Here is a 24845-nt window from a genome sequence, read left to right as displayed (position 1 = left end):
AAAAACAGCGTATCTTTTGCTCTAAATGTTGTTGGTGAAATTACTAACAAATTGTTTTTACTCCTCATTCTGGCTCTGGAAAATCTCCTCCCTGGGGACATTTTAACTACATCATATTTTCTGGTGACTTCCAAAGCAGTACACCTGACTAAACTCTTTAATTTTATCACTGTTTTGTCCCTCCTCCTTGGCATAATATCTAGATATTTATGATGTAACCAGTTCCCTGTATTAAATTCCCTTTGTTCAAAATATCTAGTGTGGTTTCTGTTTGTCAGCTGGACTGTGAATGGGATACCTTCTTTTCATACCACACAACAAACTTAGAATACTTTAAATCCAGTCTACTTAACTACACTTAACTTATATGCCATTGTTGTCCGTATTCTAGTTCTATCATTTTATCTTCAGTTCCACAAATTAGGTCTAATTATTGTTTCATATAGTCATTGTTGGTTTATAATTACCCATATGTTTATCATTTTCTTTGTCCACCATTTCCTCATGCTTTTTAGACCTTCCTTCTAGAATTATTTTGTTTCTTTTTCGTCCTGAAGGTATACACTCTAAAAAGATACTTCCCTAGCTTTTCTTAAGATAATATTTGTCTGCAGTGTTCTGCTTTTTTAATAAAATGGTGTAGATTTCCTTTCATTTGATTTGCTTAGGATTTATTAGGTTTCCTGAATCTGAGATTATATATTTCATCAATTATGGGAAATTCTTAGCCCTTGTTTTTTATTTGAATATTGCATCTCCTATATACTCTCAACTCTTTCATTTTAGAACTCCAATTAGATGCATTGACAGTTTCTTCAAATCCTCTCCATTTCTCCAATATTCTTTTTACCTGTGACCAGCTTGCTCTTTTTCACATATATTGTATTTCTAATTTCTGTTATATAATTTTTAATACTAGAAGTTCTGTTTTGTTAATATTTTACAGTCTCTTGTCCTCGTCATTCTTTTGATATCCTTTGTATTTAGTTTTACCTATTAGGTACACTTTTTCACATGTGGTAGAAAATAATGATAATAAGTGAAATTTTTGCCACATTACAGTGTAGTGTTCTCACTAGTGGTGAATTTTTTTCTACCTGAGCTTTGTGATTTCTAATTGTGTGCACATTTTCACTGGAACTTTATCTGTGGGAATTCTTTTAAGTCTGGATTTAAAATGCATTTTTTTAAAAGAAGATTTGCATATTTTTAGTAAGATGCCTAGAAGCATTATCAACCTGAGGCCAATTAAAATAAATTTAAACTAACTTTTTGGTGGCCACATAGATGATATGATTTCCTGCATCAGGCCTATGTGAGAGCAGTAGGAATTTTTTTTTTTAATGTTTATTTATTCTTGAGAGAGAGCATGAGCAGGGAAAGGGCAGAGCGAGAGAGGGACACAGTCTAAAGCAGGCTCCAGGCTCCAAGCTGTCAGCACAGACACAAGGCTTGAACTCATGAGCTGCGAGATCATGACCTGAGCCGAAGTCAGATGCTTAACCGACTGAGCCACACAAGCGCCCTGAGAGCAGTAGGAATTTTTAAAGAATATCCATTCTCCTTCCCCACAGTCATCCCAAGCCAAAGACAAGTCAACAAATAATTCAGCCATTATGGATGGCACTTTTTGAGCTTTCTGTTTTTAGGTTTCTTCTGATCTGATTGCCCACTTTGTAGGATTACCTCACAGCCTTTTCTTGAGCTCTTATTAAAATCCAAGTTTTATTCCACCAGGATGATGAAAGCTTAGCAAGTCTCTTTTTATCAGAAAAGCAAAACCATTCTCAGAAAAATAAACCTACAGATGTCATACTTGTATCTGCAGTAGGATTGGGTCACATGCAACATGCACTGCCTTCTTCCTAACCCCCAACTGCAAGTGAGACTGAGAAATTTTGTTTTATTTTCCCCCTTGCCTCTTATTTTAAGCAAGAGAGGAGATTGAAGATGGAGTATGAAGTTAGTCAATCTATAGCGTCAGGTACTTACAGATTGCAAATATTTTCTAACGTTTTAGTTTAAGGTGTCTCATAGCACTTTGAATTTTATAGGTAATTGTTATCCTTTTTTAACTTAATTTTGGTGACATTAGTTTCTTAAGATGTCCATTTAATTTTCAAATTTATTGACAAAATTTATAACATCTGTTATTCATTTAAAGTCCACATTTATCTATAGTAACATTCCCTCATTCATTGATAATATTGGTATGTTCTCCATTTTTCTTCTTTGATCACTTTTCTGAGATTTCCCATATTATCATTATGCCCCCTTCACTCCTCCCCCCTCTCACGCACGCGCACGCACACACACGCGCGCACACACACACGCGCACACACACACACACTTTACTGATCCTTTCTTTTGTGTATTTTATTTTGTTAATCTCTGCTCTGACCTTAATACTTCCTTTCTCCTGTTCTCTTTGGAATTACATGGATTTTTTTTTTTTTTTTTTTTTTTAACTAACTTGAGGGGTGCCTGGGTGGCTCAGTTGGTTAAGCCTCTGACTCTTGATTTTGGCTCAGGTCATGATCTCATGGTTCGTGATGAGTTCGAGCCCCACTTCAGGCTCTGTGCTGACGCTACACAGGGATCTCTCTCCCCCTCTCTCTCTGCCCCTACCCTGTTTGCTCTCTCTCTCTCAAAATAAATAAACTGAAAAAAAAAACAAAAAACAAAAAACAAAACAACTCGACAGATGCTTTGCATCTTAAATTTATTCTCTTTTCTAATATATGTGTTCAGGGCTTATGAATAATCCTCTCAGTATTGCTTAGTTGCATCATAGAAGTTTCCATATGTAAATTTTTAAATTTATTTTCATTGATATATAATTTACATGTAACATTTTATAAGTTTAAGGGATACAGCATGTTGGTTTGATACATTATATATTGTAATATTATTATCACCCTAGCATTAGCTGACACCTTTATCAAGTCACATCATTATCATCTTTTATGTGGTGGGAACAATTAAAATCTAGTCTCTGCTGTGCATTAGATCTCCAGGACCTATTTACCAGTTCCACGTTTGTACCCTTAAAGACATGTCCTCAATTTTCATACCCTTCAGCATCTTGTAACCACCATTCTACTTTCTGTTTTGTCACATCTTGGCTTCTTTAGATTCCATATAGAAGGGATAACATACATATTATCTGTCTTACCCCATTCAGCATTATGTCCTCAAGGTCCATCCATGTTGTCATAACTAGCTGAATAATACATATTCCATTGTGTGTGCGTATAAATACAAACACACACACCCTGTGTCTTCTTTATCCATACTACTATTGATGGATCCTTAGGGTTTTGTTTTGTTTTGTTTTTTCCCCATATCTTGGCTATTGTGAGTATAATTTCCTTTAAATATATACCCAGGAGTGGGATTACTGAATCATATGGTAGTTCTATTTTTAATTTTTTGTGGAACCTTCATACTTTTTCATAATGTCTGTACCAATTTACATTCCCACCACCAGTGTACAAGGGTTCCTGTATCTCCATAGCCTTGAGGACACTCATTACCTCTTGTCTTCTTGATGATTGAATGCTTTCTTCCGGGGGGAAAAAAAAATATTTAGTTCCTCTACCCACTTTTTAATCAGATTTTTCTCCTTTTTACTATTGCATTGTGTGGGTTCTTTATGTATTTTGGATATTAACCCTTTATTAGATAATTTGCAAACATTTTCTCCCATTCTGTATGTTGCTTTTCATTTTGTTGTTTTTTGCTGTGCAGAAACTTTTTAGTTTGATGTGGATTGAAGTTATTTTTGCTTTTGTTGCTTGTGCTTTTGGTGTTATATCCAAAAAACTATTGTCATGGCTATTGTTGAGGGCTCTTTCCTACATTTTCTTCTAAGAGTTTTATGGTATCAGGTCTTATGTTTAAGTCTTTGATTCTCTTTGGGTTACCAAGATTTGTCTGCCTATTACTGGATGCTAATGTGGATAAGATGGCTCCCAGGTCCTTTGGCCTATGATGCTAGATACCACAAATTACACATAGATGGATATGTAATTTATTGTTAAAAAAGAAAGACAAAAAGGAGGAACATCTGTGACACCATGATGCCGATATCACCTAAAGTTTTTAATGAGTTTGAAATATTTTTTCTTTTTCTTTCTTTTTTTTTCTTGAGAAAGAGACTGCACCTACAAGTAGGGGAGGGGCAGAGGCAGAGGGAAAGGGAGAGAGAGAATCTCAAGCAGGCTTCATGCTCAGCGTGGAGCCCCACATGGGACTTGATCCCACGACCATGAGGTAATGAACTGAGCCAAAATCAAGAGTTGGATACTTAACCAACTGCACCATCCAGACACCCCTGAAATATTTTCTCATTTTCATTATGTCTTTGTGGTCTCATGAACTGGTTAAAAGTGAATTTCTTGGGGTACCTGGCTGCACACACACTCTCTTAAAAAAAATGTGAGGGGTGCCTGGGTGGCTCAGGCAGTTAAGCATCCGACTCTTGACTTTAGCTCAGGTCATGATTTCTGGGTTTGGGAGATCTAGCACCACACCAGGCTCTAGGTGGAGCCTCCTTGGGATTCTCTTTCCCCTTTTCTCTCTGCCCCTCTCCTGCTTGCATGTGGTCTCTCTCAAAAGTAAATAAATAATTTTTTAAAGTGTTGTTTCTTATTAAACATGAGGACTTCCCAGTTATCCTTTATTTATTGATTTTTTTTTTAAATTTTACTGTAGTGCCTTGTGTTGATACCTGTTTTATGTTCTGTGTGTGCCAAAAAAATAATGCACATTCTCCAGTTGTTGCGTGTTATCCTTAGTATGTTTATAGGTTAAGCATTTAGTTGTAGTGTTAAAATCTGCATCCTTACTGGATTTGTGTCTGCTTATTCTATTAATTACTAAAAACACTGTTAATATTTAATGGAATGTGAAATTGCTGTTTTCTTTTGAATTCTGTCAATTTTACTTTCTTTTGTGTCCATGTTATTGGGCACCCACTAATTAGGATTGATTGGTCTTTATGATGAATTGAACCTTTTATCATTGTGAAATGACTTTCTTATCTCCAATTATTTTTGTGCCTGAAAAGTATCTTTTGTCTGTTGTAAATATAGTTTGGGGGTTGGGATTATTGATTGAATATTTTTTTCTAGTCTTTTACTTTCAACTTTTCTGTATTACTATGTTTTAGATATGTCTCTTGTAAATAATACATATAGTTGAGTTTAATTTTACTCATTTTTACCTAGACAAATCTTTTAATCAGTCTAAAGTCTTTGTCTTTTACCTAGATCATTTGGTCCATTAGATTTAAATAATTACTGATATATTTGGGTTTATATTTTGTGCTTTCAGTGTTTCTTCTTTCTTGCCATTTTTATAGTATTTTGAAACATGAGTCAATTATTTTGGAAATTTTAGTTAATTTAAACAGTACAAAATGCATTCTTATCAGAGACTGTAGTGTTAATCACTGTTCTTTCCCATCTCCATAGAATTCAAAGGCCTTAGAATGCCTAGTTTTTTATTCTAGCTTCTTGAAACCTTTACATTACTTTATTATTGATTGATATATAGTGGTCATTTAAGGTTTCTCGCAGTAAACCATTTTCTGTGCTCTTCATTCCTTATTTTTCTTTTGATATACCTATTTCTAATCACTTTTAGAGTTTTCTTTTTAAGAGTTTATAGTTGTGACATTCTTTCCATCTTGGTAGTCTTTAATTTTTTCTTTATTCTTAAAAGGTATTTTCACTGAGTTTGCAATATAAGCTTGATAATTGTATCTTGTAAGGAAACTGTCATTCTGTCTTCTTCTAGCTTTCATTACTATTTTTGAAAAGTCTGTTGTTAATCTACAGTATCTCCTTAAAAGTACCCTTTCCTTGGCTGCTCTTAAGATTTTCTCTTTGTCTTTGATTTTTTGAAGTTTTACCATGATGTGTCCATGTGTGGACTCTTTTCCTCTGTATATTTCTGTCTGAAGTTGATTGAATAGCTTGAATTTATGGATTGATATTTTTATAAGTTCTGAAAAATTTGTCATTATCTGTTCACATAATGTCTTTGAATCATTTTTCTTTTTTGCTTCTGAAACACAGATTTAGATTTTTTTTTTGCCCTCTGTGTCTTTTAATCTTTCATTTTGTATTCCCCCCACCTCATTTTTAAACTTCCTTATTTTTCATGAGTAATCTGCTATTTTTCTATATCTAATTTGGTGTTAAACTCATCCATTAAAATAGCTAAGTATAAGTCCCAGCACTGAAGATGCTTGTAGTCTTAGAGGGAAAACAGACATGAAAATAGATTATTGTAACACTATATTATATATATATATGTATACACATATATATATAGACACACACACACATATATATATATATATATATGGGAAGAAGGTATGCTTTGAAAACATATTAAAAAGGGGATCAGATTGGGGGATGGTTAGCAAAGAAAAAAGTAATGCCTAAGCTGAGTTAACAGTAGTATGGAGGAAGCCAAGTGCATTGCATTCTGGGATGATAGAGATTTTTTTTTTTTTTAAGTGAACATAGAGTTTCATGAAAAACAGTAATGGAAAGTTAACTTAGACCTAGTCAGCATACAGCCTTTAATGCCTAGCTCTGAAGGTGGGACTTTATTTGGGACCTCTCTGATTCTACTATGTAAACATTATATTAAAGCCTTCTTAGTGAATATGTATAACATATAGTTGGGTTTTTTTTTTAATTTTTTAATGCTTTTATTTATTTTTGAGAGAGAGCCCAACAGAGCGCAAGCAGGGGAGGGGCAGAGGGAGAGGGAGACACAGAATCCAAAGCAGGTTCCAGGCTCTGAGCTATCTACTTAAGAATAGATTCAAGGGCACCTGGGTGGCTCAGTTGGTGAAGCATCAGACTTCGGCTCAGGTCATCATGATCTCACAGCTTGTGAGTTTGAGCCCCGCATTGGGCTCTGTGCTGACAGCTCAGAGCCTGGAACCTGCTTTGGATTCTATGTATCTGTCTCTCTCTGCCCCTCCCCAACCCCCTCTCTCAAAAATAAACATTTTATTAAAAAAAAAAAAAAGAAATTCAACATTTGCTGTTCTTAGAGTGGAAAAATAATTTCATCTTACAAAATTTTTAAAAATTGCCTTTTTTGAAAGAAGAGAACATTAATGGGGAATTCTAGTAAGCGCTGTTTTGAAATGTGGTTTTTTTTTTAATTTTTTTTTTACATTTATTTATTTTTGATAGGCAGAGACAGAGCACAAGTGGGGGAAGGGCAGAGAGAGAAGGAGACACAGAATCCGAAGCAGGCTCCAGGCTCTGAGCTGTCAGCACAGAGCCTTACGTGGGGCCTGAACTCACAACTTATAAACCGCAAGATTGTGACCTGAGCCGAAGTCGGATGCTCAACCAACTGAACCACCCAGGCGCCCCTGTTTTGAAATGTGTTTTATGTGAAGAAAAGTGTTTAGCAAATATACCGGCAACCATATGTTTTATAATGCTGTAATTTACCATAACCTGTAACAAAGGAAACTGGAGAGAAGAAAAGTAGTTCATTAAAAGGAAAAATAGATTGGGGCGCCTGGGTGGTTCAGTTGGTTGAGCATCCAGCTCTTGGATTCTTGGTTTCAGCGCAGGTCTTGATCTCGGGGTTTGTGCTGACAGTCTGGAGCCTACTTAGAATTCTCTCTGTCCCCTTCACTCTCCCCCGCTCATGCTCACTCACTCTCCCTCAAAATAAATAAAAACTTTAAAAAAAAAACAAACAAACAAAAGGAAAAACCAGGCTCTGTGCTGACAGCTCAGAGCATGGAGCCTGCTTTGGATTCTGTTTCCCTCTCTCTCCTCCCCTCCCCTGCTCATGTTCTGTCTCTCTCTGTCTCTCAAAAATAAATAAATGTTAAAAAAAAATTTTTTTAAAAAGGGGCACCTGGGTGGCTCATTCGGTTAAGCGTCCAACTTCGGCTCAGGTCATGAACTCGCAGTTTGTGAGTTCGAGCCCCACATCAGGCTCTGTGCTGACAGCTCAGAGCCTGGAGCCTGCTTCGGATTCTGTGTCTCCCTCTCTCTCTGCTCCTCCCCTGCTCATGGTCTATCTCTCTGTCTCTCAAAAATAAATAAATGTTAAAAAAAATTTTTTTTAAGAAAAAAGGAAAAATAGGTGAAATCTGAGGAGGACAGAAAAGTGTTTCTCTAACTTCTAAAGGAGTAAAAAATGGGCTTTATAAAACAAGACCTAAGGTTAAATTTCTGCCTTGGCATACACTTTTTGACTTTTGCAAATTACTTGAATTAAGTTTTGCTTGTTTTTATTTGTAAAGTGAGGTTATATTACAAAACTTTGTGAATTCTTTCGAAGATTAAATAAGCAGAAATACCAGCTACTTAACTGTGCCCTGACATGTAATTTTATTGAGCCCTAAACATTGGCCTAAGCACTGCACAGGCTTTATCTTCACAATAACCCCCAATTTGTGGCTGAGGAAACTGCAACACAGAGATGTAAATGTATGACCCAGACCACACCAGTAAGCAGTAGCCACAGGATTTTAACCCAGGCATTCGGACCTCCAGAGCCCAGACTCCTAATCATTATATTATTTCTTATGTTCTTCTAATCCTTATTAAAACTGACAGTACTTTTCTATAAAAATAGTGTTAGATGTTATAATACTGTTACAAATTCATAGACTGTTAGAATCAATGGATCATTCACTGCCTTAGTACAACCTATTTTAATGTGCAGTAATTTCTCATACAGCATCCTTTACAGATTATAATCTAGCTTCTGTATAAATGCCTCCAGAGACAAGGATTTTATTGCATTTTAATGGAACTATTTCATTGTTAAATAATTCAAAATGTAAAGAATTTCTTTATATTCTGTGATAAAATTTTTGCCCTCACTACCTTTACCCATTTGTTCTAATTCTCTTGCCCTAATTCTCTGTAAGTGGACAGTTTCTTTCATAGACAGATATTTAACAAGAATCCTTTCTCTTTCTCATCCTAAACTAAACACCATCAACTATTTTATAGATAACACATTTCCACACTTTTCTCAACTGAGAGCCTTCTGTGAATGCATCCCAGTTCTTTTTTAAAATGTGCTTACTATAAATTAACTTTGTATGCCATATTTTATGTGGTTATGATTTCTTTCAAGAGTCGTTTATCATTTATGTTAAGAAAAGTTTAAAAAAACAAAGAAAACCTAATTATTCATGATCTGAATACACCTAACTGTTCAGTCATTACTAATGTGAATTTCATTTGTGGCCTCAACAGGAGATATGCTTATACTTCATACAATGAGTATGACTAGCTAATGTTTATTGAATATCATGCACCATGCCCTTTTCTAAGCTCTGTACATGTAACTTATTCAGTCATAATAATCCTGTGAGCTTGATGCTGTTTTTACTTTTTTAACAGTAAGGATAGTGAGGCACAGAGCTGTTAAGTAACTTACCTTCTATGACCTGGTTTGTACTGAATCTCAGTTCCAAAACTAAGATTCAAACCTGGGTACTCTTAACTACTATTATATATATATATGTGTGTGTATGTCTTAGTTTAGGCTGCTTCAACAAAATACCATAGATGGGGAGACTTAAATAACAGATATTTGTTTTTCACAGTTCTCGAGGCTGGGAACACTGAGATCAAAGTGCCAGCAGGGGCAAAGTTCTAGTAATGGCCCTCTGCCTGGTTTGTAGGCAACATCTTTTCTCTGCATCCTTACATGACAGAGAAAGAGCATCCTAATGATCTAATTACCTCCCAGAGGGCTCACCCCCAATACCATCACACTAGGGCTTCAACACATGCGTTTTTGGGGACACATAAATATTCTGTCCATAGCAATATGTTAAGTAGTTCTTTTGTGAGCCTAATCTGAAAAGTTGTCTATACTTAATATCAGTTTTTTATAAGAATATGTCCTCTACAAAATCACCTTTTGGAGCAGCTCATTTATAATGCAAGAAATTCAGTTACAGTAGAAACCTTTCTTGAATTTGAATCTCAGTTCAATAATTGTGCAACTTTGCCTATTTCCTGATGTGTAAAATGTGGATAATATCTGTCTCAAGTTATTTTAAATTTAAGATTAATATGCATATATTTATGTATTTGTGTGTGTGTAATTATACTGTCATATATGTAAGTATGCACACACGCAGAAGCTAGCATAGTTGTTTACAATGTTTTTAAATGGCAAAAAAGCAGCTTAGCGCAGGAATTAAGGTAGACTTTGGTATGGAAGTAACTTACTAGGTATATGATCTTGGGCCAGTTTCTTAACTACTCTGTACCCTAGTTTTTTTTGTTGTTTGTTTGTTTGTTTCTGAAATATGGGTGCAGTGCTCATTACAGGGCTATTTATGAGGATGGATGAGTTTATAGAGCACTTACATCAGGACGTACACTTTGTAACATAGTATATAAATGATAAAATGGTATTTTATGTCATTATTTAGCATAGCACCTGTATTTTTGCAAGTCAGTTAACAAATTATGTTGAAATGTTTTTAAACTAATGAATTTTTTGAAGGAATGTAAAGCCAAATATAAAACATACTCATTAAAATCAGTTGGTCACACCATCTTTTATTGCAGAGGAGAGAAGGGAACCCTGAAGCACAAAGTTAAGTAACTTGCAGTTTAGACAGTTTTCCAGTGATTGCCAATACTTATAACTAAATCAGGTCTAGTACTCTCATCTTCTAGCTTATTTTTTTTATGACGAGAGACCTAGGGCAGATAAAACACAAAATAATGAACTTCAACATGATGAATTTTAGTATTCATGATGTATTATTAGTATTTCAATGATAATGGATTATTCAAAATAATGAGAAGGTTCTAGCTGAAGTTTTTGTTTTTGTTTTAAAATAGAAGCACCACGTATGCTTTATGAGAAGCCATGGACTTGAATTTTTGGATATCCCCATACCAGCAGTGTGGTATCAGTCAGTATCTTTGAAACATTTTCCATTGTGACTGAACATCCTCCTAATAGAAAACAAAATGTGAAGTCCTTTATATATGTGCTTAGATTATTACTATAAAGAATGCTGGCATTATATTTGAAGTATCCTTAGTTCTACTTAAAAAGAATTACTTTAGAGGAATTTGTATAATGTTTAAATGTGCTTTGCTCTCTAGTCAGGTAATGAATAGAGATTTAGTTTAATTGTTGGATATTTTGAATAGATTAGTCAAATTAATTTAATTTAAACATAATAGTGTTGAGAAAACTTGGGGCGATGCTCTAATTCAGTTTCAGACTCAGTATATCCCTGGCAGATGATCCTGCAACTCTACTTGAACATTTTCTTGGCTTGTAGTCTTACATTATCTGTAAGTATAAAGAGATTCCATTTAGGTGACATTAAGCTCATCTCAAACCCTGTAATTCTTTATTCTTTGAGAATATTAACATTCATTTTTAAACAGCAATTTGTCCTAGTAATTTTGATATAACTATTTAATTTACAGATTGCCCAAGGACTCCAGATACCCCTAGCAGTGACCCTCGTTGTTCCACTAGCAATAATAGATTGATGGCTTTACAAAAACAATTGGATATAGAACTTAAAGTAAAACAAGGTGCAGAGAACATGATACAGATGTATTCAAATGGCTCTTCAAAGGTAAGTACTATAAATTATAAATGTAAACCTATACAGTCAGTCCTCATGATTTGTAGATTCCATATGTGTGAATTCACCCACCTGATAAAATTTATTTGTGACCCCAGCATCAGTACTTGCGGCACCTTCACAGTCATTCGTGAACATGCACAGAGGGATGAAAAATGTGATCGTCTGATGTGCATGCTCACAGCTGAGGTCAAACAAGGTGCTCTGCCTTCTTCTGTAAGCTCTTACACTGTAAACAAGTATCCTTTTCACGGTCTGTGTAGTGCCACAGTTTTTGCATTTTTGTGCTTACTGTGCTTTTGCTGTTTAAACACTGTTTTTTGATTTCTAAGACCAATTTAGCCTCCAAATTTGAAAGTATTGACAATAAAATAAGTTGGAAACAAATAGTTTTTAAAATAATGTTTTTAAAATTGCTTACTCCTACCAAAATCAATCAAGAAAAAATTTAGTTATGTGAGTAAAGGACCATCCATATTTGCAACTTTTCTGTGAATCTGAAATTGTTCTAAGACAAAAAGTTTACTTTTAAAAATTTGGGCTCTAATGAGTTTTCTATCACTCTATCATGGGTTTTTAGGAAAGGACAAATGAAAAGACAGGACATTCTAGCAGTACTGATTGGACTAGACCTGTGAGTTCTTGGGGAATCTGGTGTGGGCATGTAACTCCTCACTGAGAATCATTTTTATGGGGAACAGTTGTTACTAATGAGAATGTGTCCTTGTTCTGAGGTATAATGTAGAAGAGAAAATGTTGGGAACCACTGAACCAGATTATTGTAAAGGTTCTTTCCAATCTAGGGTTCTATAATTTTATAATTTCCAAAAAGTCTTAGAAAGGTGGACTTATTATAAAATCTACATTGGTAGTCTTAACTAAATTATTTTAAAGATCTTGCCTCTGAAAATTAATGTTTCTTTAATATTTATAGGTATTTCTAAAGTAATTTCAGAATTAAAGTTATTTTTGTTTGGGGAGGTTTTTGTGTGTGTGTTTTCGTTTAAGAATTTAAAATTGGGGAGGAGCAGGGGTGGAATTTTTTACTTGGAGTTATGCACCCTACCTACCCACCCAAAGAAATCTGGGAAGATGCTGAAAAGAGAGAAATGTGCATATGTTAATAAGTAAGATTTTTTAAGCCTAGTAATTAAAATTAGATTATATGCCATATTTCAAATAAATTTTTATCTTTAGAGAAATACAATTTTTTCTATTTGATATATAATACATGATAGCATGTTGTTTTTTCTGTGTTTTTATTTTTAGTATTGACCTTTAGTTTTGAGCATTTTTCATTTTTATCAATTTGGACTTTTTTGTTTTAAGGCAGTAGTGTTCTTGGAGTTGTGAGTGCATGGGTATATTTAAATTTATCCAGCTACCACCCTCTAGAATAAGATTTTTAAATATACAGTTGATGGATTAGATTGAGATGTTTATGAACCCTTTGAAGTTAAAGGAAAATGGAGTGTGTTTGAATGAATGGCTGAATGAGAAGGCCATAGGTTTCACTATTCTTGAAGTGGTCTGTAATTGCCCATTCCACCCCCAAATTGAACAGGTTTATGGACATATTAAAAGTAAAACAAATAGATAACTTACGATAAATACAGGTCCAAAATGAACAGAACTATGAGCATCCTGCTAAAACAAAAGATTATTTTCCAATAGCCTTTTATTTTTAATTAGGAGATTTGTTAATTAGGGAAGGGGTCAGGTGGAGGTCCAGAGCATATAACAGCTTCTGTAGTCTCTGACGTAGACCTGCCAGTTATTTCTGTCTAGATTTGGTCTTAGCTGTTTTCCTTTCTCATCTTTAAACCTCTCAAAAGGTCAAAGTATATCTCTACGAGATTAGGGAAAATTGTAAATTGAAGTTATGTGGAATATTTAATTTATTTTAAGGTCTTAACAGCTGGGCTCTGGAGTATGAATGTAATAAAATTATGCCTTATAATAGGTACTTAACAGGTAATATTTCCACTTTCAAAAGCCCTACTGTCCAAAAAGGAGATATCACCTGTAAATAATTATATAATAGTGATTTGTCCAAGTTACTTTAGAAACAGTGGGTAAGGATCACTTAACTACCAGAAGAAATCATTAAAGTCTTAGCATGAGATTTTAAGGATGATTTGGAGTTTAAAAGGGAATTATTTTCTAGGGAAGATGATGGGTAAACCCAGCAGATAGAGTAAGGAACTGTTGAATAGCATGGCTTATTCTAAGAAATAGAAGTGCTTTTGTATGGCTGTAGCAGAAACTCTTAACCTATTTCTTTCCCAACATATCTGAGGTAGATAGAATATTAGCTCTATCAGTCATTTTCAGTGGAAGGCCATGCCCTCTTGGAAAAACAAATCTCAATCTCCAGAAAAGCACATTTATTCTGGGGAAAAGTCTTTCAAGTGATTCCAACAAGACTTTTTTTCCTTTCACTGGTAGAGCTTTAAGTGAGTGAGGTGTAGTGAGAGGTATAGCATAATTGAAAGACAAACTAGATTATAAAGTACTTTGGACAAAATTAAGCAGTTGAGATTCTATCTTATAAGATATATGGAGCTGCTGAAAGACTTCTAGACAGTAAATACATGATCAGATTTAAAGTTAAGAAAGTTCACATTCATCTTTCTCAGGCTTGAAGAATTAATTAGAGAAGGGTCCAGTATATAGACAGCAAGTTTAAGTAGGCTTCTGTAGGGGTCCAGGTTAAACATGCTTCATTCCTCTTGTAACAGCAGTAAAAGCAAAGAAGACAGAATGAAGCTGTTTGGGTAGAATAAATATGTGGTGTCTGGCTATAAGGAAGAAAGCAGAGTCAAAGATGATTTTTAGATTGGTTATGTGGGCACATTGGTGGATGGTGGTGCCCTTCATAAGTATAGGTAATTCACAATGGGGAGCAAATTTAGGGACAGGGATAATGAATTTATTTTGGTGGTAAAAATCATCTTGAAGACTCTGGTTATTGAATTCTGTATGACAAAATTGCCATCCTAGTACACATTGTAGCCAGAGTTGTCCTTTAAAAGCCAAGTCATGTATTTTCACACTCTTGGTTCAAAACCTTCCATTGGCTTTCTAGCATGCTTAGAACAAAATCCAGAGTCCTTATTGTGGCTCTGCGAGTTCATACATGATTTACCCTAGATACCTTCTGATCTTCTCTAAAACACTTTCATTCTCTCTCATTACAAGCTATATTGGCTTCTTTGCTATCTCTTGAACATACCAAGCACACTCTTACCTCAGAGGCCTTGCATTTACTGTGTCTCTACCTAGATTTCTCTTCTCCCAAATGCTTTCATCTCTCACTCCATTACAGTTTCTGGTAGATGCTAACACTTCAGTGAGCTCTTTACTACTATCCTATGTAAAATAGCAGTCCTTTTGGGGCACCTGGGTGGCTCAGTTGGTTAAGGTCAGACTTGATTTCGGCTCAGGTCATGATCTCACAGTTGTGAGATCAAGCCAAACATCAGACTCTGCACTGTGCGTGGAGCCTAAGATTCTCTCTCTTCCTTCTGCCTCTCTCTCTCTCTCTCTCTCTCTGTCTCTGTCTCTAAAAAAAAAAAAAAAAAAAAAAAAAAATATATATATATATATATATATATATGCATATATATGTATATATGGCAGCCTCCATCTCTCCTATCTCTTTCACTGCTTTACTACTACCATAGTTTACATCTTTATAATCTTTATCAACATTAAAATGTAAATGTCATGACTCTAAGTAACTCCATTGGTTTTCAGAATAATATGAGGGCTTTGATAAGACATGTTGAAGAGATGTTTTCCACTGATGTTTGCAGACGGCAAATGAACTATTTATTAAAATATGGGGTTCTTTTTAACCTTTTAAAATGTATCCAGGTCTTTTCAGACTTTTTTCTCATTTGAAAATACCTGACCATATATCCAGGCCTCACTCCCCTAAGTGTCCAGTCTTGATATAGTCCAGACTCATCTGTATTAACAGCCTGTAAAACCTTTCTGGATTCCCTCAGTGAAAATTGATCCCATCTTCCTTTGAATTTACTTTGACTACTTTAAACATTCTGATACATACAATAATTATCTGTATCTGTTCAATTAAACTATAGGTTTTATAGGGTACCATCCTGATTAATCTTTGTATTTTCACTGGATGTAACATTTAGTACATGCAAAATAAGCCATCAATATGTGATGGAAAAAGGATAATTATTGGTTTACTTATTTCTTTTTTTTTTTTTTTTTTTAACGTTTATTTATTTTTGAGACCGAGACAGAGCACGAACGGGGGAGGAGCAGAGAGAGAGGGAGACACAGAATCAGAAGCAGGCTCCAGGCTCTGAGCCATCAGCCCAGAGCCCGACACGGGGCTCGAACTCACGGACTCACAGACCGTGAGATCGTGACCTGAGCTGAAGTCGGCCGCTTAATCAACTAAGCCACCCAGGCGCCCCGGTTTACTTATTTCTGAAATCTGTGTGATGGAGTGTATTTGTTATAATGTCCCACTATGACATGCAAAACAATATTTGTTTTATAAAATAAATTATATAATTTGAAAATATTACAAATTTTTTAACTTATGATTAAAATATACATTTAAAATATAACTATCAGACATTATAGAGTGCTAATTACTAATATAAACCATATAAAATTGTTCTTTTTAGTTCAGAATTAGTCAGGTAAATTGGCATTTTCATATGATTCAACCTAACAAACATAAAAATTTTTCCAAAGCCTTAATTAACATAAAAGCCAGTATTTCTCTAATGCCTAAACCAATTCTTATACTTTGGACCTACCTTGTCTCTTGCCTTGAATATATATTAGGTGCTCAGTAAAAATCCATTGAATGCCTAGAAGCATAAAACTGACATTAAAAATTTATTGAATGCTGGAAAGCATAAGACTGACGTGTAGTAACTATAAATCGCCTGTGACAGGTAATATCCAGTGTCAGTTTTAAAAGCCTTCATCATACTTTGACATCTGTGCAGATCTTCCAAAAGTCTGGGAAAATTCAATTACTTTTAAAATGAACTAAAAATGCTCTTCTTTACATGTTGAATTGAAATAGTTAAAGTATTTCCAAAGAAGTAAATGACTTCTGTCTTCTCATATACTGATTAAATAATAAAAGGAGTAGCTCAGTTGAAAAGCATAGCATTAAATAGTTTGTTAATAGTTATTCATTTATATTAGGATTTCATTGAAATAAGATAATCATTTTTATTGCTCTAAAAGGGGACATTTTTAATGCCAATCATGTGCTAGGCAATAGGATTTTAGTTTTATCTAGTGCTTACAAAAGCTTCATATTTTAAAGAATGGTATCCCAATTTGTGTAATTTATGCAAGAAACCTAAATCTTGCAGAAGATAGGTTAACAAGCCCAGGTTTAAAAGTACAGTAAGATTTGGGAACCAGTCTATCTGATTGTAAAACATATTTACCCCACTAAATTAGGAGCTTTGGAATACTAAGTTTTTTTCTTACTCCAATAAGTTCTCAAAGGAATAGAAAAGCTGTTTCAAATCTTCAGTTTTTCTGATGTACTTAATAGTGGAAAGGAGGAGGAATTAAAATAAAAGTATTTTCATTTTAAATTTGAAGGGTGAATAGGTATATTCATAAAAGCATATAATTACTCATAGCCAAGCAGCAAACTCAAGCAAGTATTTTTAATGGTAAAGCATAATTAACAAATTCAGTGTGTGTGTGTGTGTGTGTGTGTGTGTGTGTACACACTTCATGGTGTAAAATGATATTTAAGAGACTTAGTAGATTATTTGGCTCAACTCCTTGGTGTGAAATCTAAATATTTAATAAAGAATGAAATCTGACTAGAGATCTTTCTTAAATTGACTGGCCTTAGGAGCAGGAAAGAAATGGAAGAAGAATTCATAAATTTGCAAATTCTTTTTCTCCCACTGTATATTAACCTTGTTTGGTGTTTAACATAAAATATGTTCACTTTATTTTTTTTCCCTTATATAATAGCAATACTATCTTTCCCACCCCACATCTCCTTCCTCCTCTTTTATTCAGTGTCATAATAGACTCTGTGTGTGTGTTTCTATTGAAATGATGCTGCACATCTGATGCTTGTCTCTTAGCTTCTAGTCTTGAACTCTTCTAGAGAATATAGGTTGATTGTATCCTATTTTATTTGCAAATCAGTATTGACTGCCATAGTGATAAAACTAGAGATGCTTAAATAGGAAGCAACAATTGGCTTTTCTTTTGAATAAGTACTTTCTAACTTGATGCATAGTTTTATCATTTTTTTGTGGATTGAAGCCTACTAGACTTTGACAATTAATATAACAATCTAAGCAGCAGATGGTTTTAATTTCTGTTACTTGTTGCATATGAAACTTTTGGGGAAAAATGCTGTATTAGTTTTCTATGGTTGCTGCAACAAATTATCATAAATTTAGTAGCTTAATACAAATTTATTATTTTACAATTTTGTAATTGAAAAGTCTCAAACGGATGTCACTGAGCTAAAATCAAGGCATTGGCAGAGCTGCATTCCCTTCTGAAGGATGGAGAAGAGAATTTGTTTCTTTGTTCTTTCTAGCATCTAGAGGCTGCCCACATTCCTTGGCTTATGGCCTTCTTCTCTGTCTTTGAAGCCAAAAACAGTGGGTCCATTTCTTCTCATATTACTCTGCCCTCCTCTTCTGCCTTTCTCTTCCACATTTAAGGAGACTTATAATTACTTTGGGCCCAACTGGAAATAATCTCTACATTTTAAGGTTGAGTGATTAACAACCTTAATTCCATCTGCTATTTTAGTTTCCCTTTGCTATGTAACATTCGTAAGGTTCTGGGATTAGGACATGGACATCTTTGGGTGGATCATTATTTAGCAGACCACAATTCCTAAAATGGTAAGTTTTTTGTTACTCTCTGTCAGTAACAGTCATTGTTGTTAGAATTAAACTGGTATGACAGTAACATTATTTCACTTAATTCTGGACCTTTCTTGAAGTTTTAAGAGATAACAGAAGTTTATTCACTATAATTTCCTCCTTTGCTTTATTGAGAATGTCTTGGGTTTTTTTGACATTAAAGAGTGTCAAGGGACCTTTCTTGCTATCTCACCAGTGTTGACAAATGCTATTTCCTGTTTCCTTTATCAGATTTAAGGGAACACAAATACCATCTATGATTAGTTACTTTAAAAATTTCCCTACATATATGAAGGTTCATAAGAATTTAACTGTAATGTTATGAGAGAGGAAGAGATTTTCTAAAATATTTAGGTTTAGTCACTGAGGCGTCTGTCACATGCAATGCTTCTGAGAATTATTGAACATAGTGTGAAAAAATCCTTTATATTTTGTGTAAAAGCAGAGAAAATTACAAATGTGAATTTGGAATTCTTTAAAACAGTAATAAGATTTACTTGCTTTCTCACAAATTGTCTTAACTAAATGAAGTTGTTTTTCTCATTTATAGCTGTTTCGTTTGATGGCTTTTTAAAATAAATGTATCTACAAGTGTATCTATTATAGCGCTTACAGTGTGCTTTTAACTCTGTTTTTCACTTGCTGATAATCGTTTTATCTTATTTAGAAGCTGTGAAAATGTTCTGTTTGTCTTTTCATATGCTTACCTTTTCAAACTTATTTTAATAGGATCGGAAACTCCATGGCACAGCTCAGCAGCTGCTCCAGGACAGCAAGACAAAAATAGAAGTGATACGAATGCAGATTCTTCAGGCAGTCCAGACCAATGAATTGGCTTTTGATAATGGTGATGGAATAGAGATAAATTGTCATGCTTATTATTATGGGCTTATAGTGCTTAATAAATATCATGTAGTAAAGAAGCAGTGGTTCAGAATTAAGGAGGAGGAGGCCTTATGTCTTTGAGTTTTGATGGCTAAAATGGAAGGCTCTTTATTTCAACATTGTATCTATTATTACTTCAGTGTTTATTTACTTAACTAATTTTTCTCTTACATTGTAAGAATTCATTTCTTTTTCATGAGTTTTAATCACTGTATATGAAAATACCAAATAAATGGTTCAATTGCATTTTTTTTCTCCCCCCTCTAGCAAAACCTGTCATAAGTCCTCTTGAACTTCGGATGGAAGAATTAAGGCATCATTTTAGGATAGAATTTGCAGTAGCAGAAGGTGCAAAGAATGTAATGAAATTACTTGGCTCAGGAAAAGTAACAGACAGAAAAGCACTTTCAGAAGTAATTTTAAATAAATATTTTAACTTAATAAATACATTTTTCAAAGAATGTAATTATTTAAATGACAACAATTGTCTTTTCCCTGTTCAAGGCCCAAGCAAGATTTAATGAATCAAGTCAGAAGTTGGACCTTTTAAAGTATTCCTTAGAGCAAAGATTAAATGAACTCCCCAAGAATCACCCCAAAAGCAGTATTATCATTGAGGAGCTTTCACTTGTTGCATCACCAACACTAAGTCCACGTCAAAGTATGATATCTACACAGAACCAATATAGTACACTGTCCAAACCGGCAGCACTAACAGGTAGGTTGCATACATCTCCTAATTGTTTTGGGTACACTTTTTTTGTGTGTACGTCGGGTCCTGGTTTAATAAATGAATAAAAAGTATGAGTACTTTTAAGAAGTATGCACAGATGTTTAAAATACTGTGATAAGATACACATAACATAAAATATATTATTTTAGCCATTTAAAAATATACAATTCAGAAGTATTTACTATATTTATGGTGTTGCAAAACTATCACCATCATGTAGTTCCAGAACATTTTCATCATCCCAAAAGGAAACCCCGTACCCATTAAGTAGTTACTCCCCATTCCCACAGCTTCTGGCAGCCACTGTTGGTTTTCTGTCTCTGTAGATTTGTCTATTCTAGATATTTCCTATAAATGGAAGTATATAATTTTTGGCCTCTGTGTTTGACTTCTTTCACTTAGTGTACTGTTCTCAAGGTTTGTCCTTGTAGAATATATCAGTACTTCATTTCTTTTTATGGTAAATAGTTCTCAATTGTATGTGGGTATATACTAAGTTTTGTTTATCCATTTATTAATTGATGGACATTTGGGTTGTTTCCACCTTATGACTATTGTGAATAGTGTTCTTATGAACATTTTTGTTCAGGTTTTTGTCTGAACATCTGTTTTCATTTATTTTGGGTGTATACCTAGGAATGTAAGTACCAGGTCATGTGGTAATTTTATGTTTATATTTTTGAGGCATGGTCACCTATTTGCCACAGTGGCTGCAGCATCATTTTATGTTCTTAAGAGCACACATCCTTACCCAACACTTGATATTTTCCTTTTCTTTTGTTTTTTTTTTTTTTGATTATTGCCATTCTAGTAGGTCCATTACTGAAAGTCAGTTAGTGATGTCTCAGTTATTTTTTGTGCCTATTTCTCCTTTTCATTATGTAAATGTTTGCTTCATGTATTTTTGGGCTCTGCTGTGAAGTGCACTTATGTTTATAATTTTTATATCTTCTTGATGGATTGACTCTTCTATCAAAATATAATGTCCTGTTTTATCTCCTGTAAGAATCTTGAATTGAAGGTCTATTTTGTCTGATATTCGTGTAGCTCCCTCAACTGTCTTTTCCTTATTACTATTTGCACTGAATATCTTTTTCTGCCCTTTCACTTTTTTCCAGCTCTTTAAAAATGTGATTTCATCTTCTTGTTTCTATTTTCCTATTATAAAAAGCTGTATTTTTTTTTTATCAATATATCTCTTCATGCAATGTTCTTTATTACCATTGGCTTCAAATAACATGGAATTATATTCACTTTTCTTTTTTTTTTTTTCCTCTCTGCTCCTATGACTGGGTGCTTTTAATTTACCTGTCTTTAAGTTTGCCAGTTCTTCTGCCTGCTCAACTCTATTGCAATTTTCTAGTAAATTTTAAAAATTTTAGTATTGTGCTTTCATTTGGTTCTTATTGATAAATTCTATGTCTTCATTAATATTCTCTATTTGTTAAAACACCATTCTCCTTTCTTTCGTTTAGTTTTGGTTTTGGTTTTGTTCTTGTTTTGTTTTGTAGGTCCTTGACAATATGTAAGACAGTTGATATGAAGTCCTTGTCTAATAGATCCAGTGTCTTGGTTTCATCAGTTTCCATTAATTTCTGCCTTTCTTGTCAATTAGCCATACTCTTTTTTTTTTTTTTTTAATTTATTTTTGAGAGAGACAGAGACAGAATGCAAGCAGGGGAGGGTAGAGAGAGTGAAGGGGAGACACAGAATCCAAAACAGGCTCCAGGCTCTGAGCTGTCAGCACAGAGCCCGACGTGGGGCTCGAACTCACGGACCGCGAGATCATGACCTGAGCCAAAGTCGGACGCTTAACCGACTGAGCTACCCAGGCACCCCAGCCATACTCCTTATTTTCCAGGTTGCATCTTAATTTTTGATTGAAAACTGGATATTGTGAATATTATAATGTGTAACTCTGGAAGACACTCCCTTTCTCTAGAATTTCTTGTTGTTTGTGTGGGATATAGTTTTTTAGGGGCTTTTATAAATGATTTTGTAAACACTGTAGTTGTTGTCATGTATGGTCACTGAAGTCTTTATTAAGACTAATGGTCAGCTAGTAATTTAGCAGACATTTCTTTTCATGCATGCAGGCAGAAAGAAAAAAAATTGCCTGTCTTTGTAGCTGGGCTCGTGTTTGTGTGTTGGGGGCATACCCCCAACAGTCACCCAGGCATCTTACAACTCTGCCTTTGCTGGCACAAAACTTGAAGATCAGCCAGATGTGAGAACTTAGGACTTTCTCAGGCCTTTTCTGACGATGCCTCCTTTTCTCTCTAGCCTTCTAGTTTCTCAGTGGAAATACTGCAAAGCCCTTATTCCCCAAAACATCCCACTCCTTATGTTCTCCTCCAAGAGTCTTTGGGATATCTTGTTTGTCCCAATTGATATCTTTTGCCTCAGGTTGCAATGACTGGTTTATTTGCCTTTAAATGCCTTCCACTTAGCTATTTCTCTGCCCTGAGAGATTTCCTAGTAAGGCAAAAAACAATTTTTTTTAAGGCACGCTTTTGTGTTAGTTCATCAGAGAGCCCTCAGTTCATTCAAAGCAGGCAATCACACTTCCTTGAGAATGAGGTCTTCTTTTCCAACTGCTGTCTTGAAAATTATCAACAAACCATGTGGGTAGAAGGAAGATGAGGCAAGGGTAAGTTAAAGTGCTACAGAGTCTCCTATTGAGTACTTACTGTGTTTTTGTTAAGTAAGCATTTGCTTGGTTGCAGTAAACCTTTGACTATCTTCCACATTTCTCATACACTTGATTCTAACAGTTTTTGCTAATTTTTGGTTGTTTTGTTTGTTTCCTGTGTTTCTGTGGAGAAATTGCTTTAGGACCTTGTTGCCCCACCGTTTTCTCTATCAGCTACAAAGGTTTTTATGGTCCATGTGATTATGACATTTTTGTTACATTGACTTCTCACCCCTGGAAATTCTTAAATTACCATATGAATGTGAATGTCAACAAGGGCTTTACTTTAATAATGTCATTGAGTATTTTGAAGATGTGAAAGTGTTCTTCAGAATTGCATAGCATGCTATCACATTCTGGTAGCTTTGGGTATCATTAATCAGTTTTATGTCAGACTTCTATATTAAAACTTGAAGGACAAATTTATAGTTAAACTGTGCTGTTGCCACTAATAGGATCAGTCTAAACCTGCAGTTACCAAATTGAGTTTCTAAATCTGAGGTATCCTGGGATGCCAGAATGAATAAACAGAATACAACAGGATATTTTAACTTTTTTGAGGGAAGCCCTCAAAGTAAAGTGTTACTTCACGTCCTACAGTCACCATTTAAACTACTAGCTCAAAGTAGTTATAGTTTTAGCAGGAGATGGTGCTTCGAGTGAAGTCATAAATGTTGATGAAACAGGGTTTTCCTGCATTGCTGTGATATAATAAATACCATGTGAAAATCAACATGGAGTAGAAAAGAAGGTGGTGGTTTCCAGTGTAATTCCAGAGTTTGAGAAGTTGTACAGTGCTCAATGTAAACATCCCATTAGGAAATAACTATGGTTATTTACGAGTGAAATAAGATTACCTTTTCTTTCAAGTTATGTGTATTGTTTTTATAGTTATTAATTGATTACAATATTCTATGAAACAGAACTGTTAGGTATCTTTCAGACTAGGAGCACAGTGAAAAAATTGGTACATTAGGGTACCATGAAACAAGAAAGCTTGGGAATCTTTGGTCAGAATGCTCCATTTTATTTTAAATGTTTTAAATATTTATTAAAGTGTTTATCATTCTAGTCACATCTTCTGTAACTCCTATTATGAATTTTCTATCACAGTTAAACTGGTTTGTGCACAGTCCCTGTTTAATATCTGCCTTGTTATCCATCTTCTTACTGTATTTCTTAAAATCAAAACTGGAATATAGACCTGTGAAGAACAAAGACTTTGTTGTCTGCCTACATGTAATTCTAGCCCCTAGCACAGGATATTTATAGTTTCAGGAGAAACTTGGTAAAGATTATTTGACAATAAGGAAGGCACTGCACTTAAGTTTTGCCATTGTATGACTCAGTGCTGAATGCATTAATAATATTTTAGAATTTTTGAATGATTCATTGATTAAAATATGGTTGTCAAATATTTGGAAATCAACAATATTTCTAGAAAAGTAATAAAGCCATGTTTTAGAAAACATCTGATACAGCTGGAATTATTTTTCCCTTTCTATTCTTGTTGACTTCTCTCCCCAACTCTAACCTCTTCCATTCTCTTTTCCTGTTCTTCATTGCCTTACTGAACTTTATTCAAAGTGATGTAAATTGTCAGCATAAAGGGAAGTATCTTACAGTTCTTAAGACATTTTGGGTTTTTTTTTTAATTTTTTTTTATGTTTATTTTTGAGAGAGAGAGACAGAGTGCAAGCAGGCCAGGGGCAGAGAGAGAGGGAGACACAGAATCCAAAGCAGGCTCCCCAGGCTCTGAGATGTCAGCACAGAGCCTGACGCGGGACTCGAACTCACGAACCGTGAGATCATGACCTGAGCCGAAGTCAGACACTTAACTGACTGAGCCACCCAGACACCCCAAGACATTTTGGTTTTTAAAAATATTATTTTAAATTCCTACTGAACCTTTTAATGAATTCATGTTGAACCTTAAGCTAAAGACAGAGTAACTAGAAAGAGAAATACTAT

The 24845-nt window shown here is 34.5% G+C and overlaps 1 protein-coding gene across 3 annotated transcripts in view; it reads left to right on the top strand.

Moving 5' to 3' along the window:
• Positions 1–24845, top strand: part of PKN2 (protein kinase N2) — a 128029-nt gene that overhangs the window by 54489 nt on the left and 48695 nt on the right. For 2 of the 3 annotated variants that reach the window (XM_078451711.2, XM_078451710.2), the window contains exons 3-6: positions 11481–11635; positions 19294–19411; positions 19717–19862; positions 19954–20167. In XM_078451711.2, the coding sequence (XP_078307837.1) occupies positions 11481–11635; positions 19294–19411; positions 19717–19862; positions 19954–20167 (633 nt within the window). Of the gene's footprint in view, positions 1–10886; positions 10952–11480; positions 11636–19293; positions 19412–19716; positions 19863–19953; positions 20168–24845 lie in introns of those variants that run through there. The other variant, XM_078451712.2, reaches the window with a different exon arrangement.

Source organism: Panthera onca, chromosome C1 (assembly GCF_046562875.1).
Source record: "Panthera onca isolate mPanOnc1 chromosome C1, mPanOnc1 haplotype 2, whole genome shotgun sequence".
Lineage (NCBI taxonomy): Eukaryota > Metazoa > Chordata > Mammalia > Carnivora > Felidae > Panthera > Panthera onca.
This window is presented reverse-complemented; position numbering and strand designations above follow the sequence as displayed.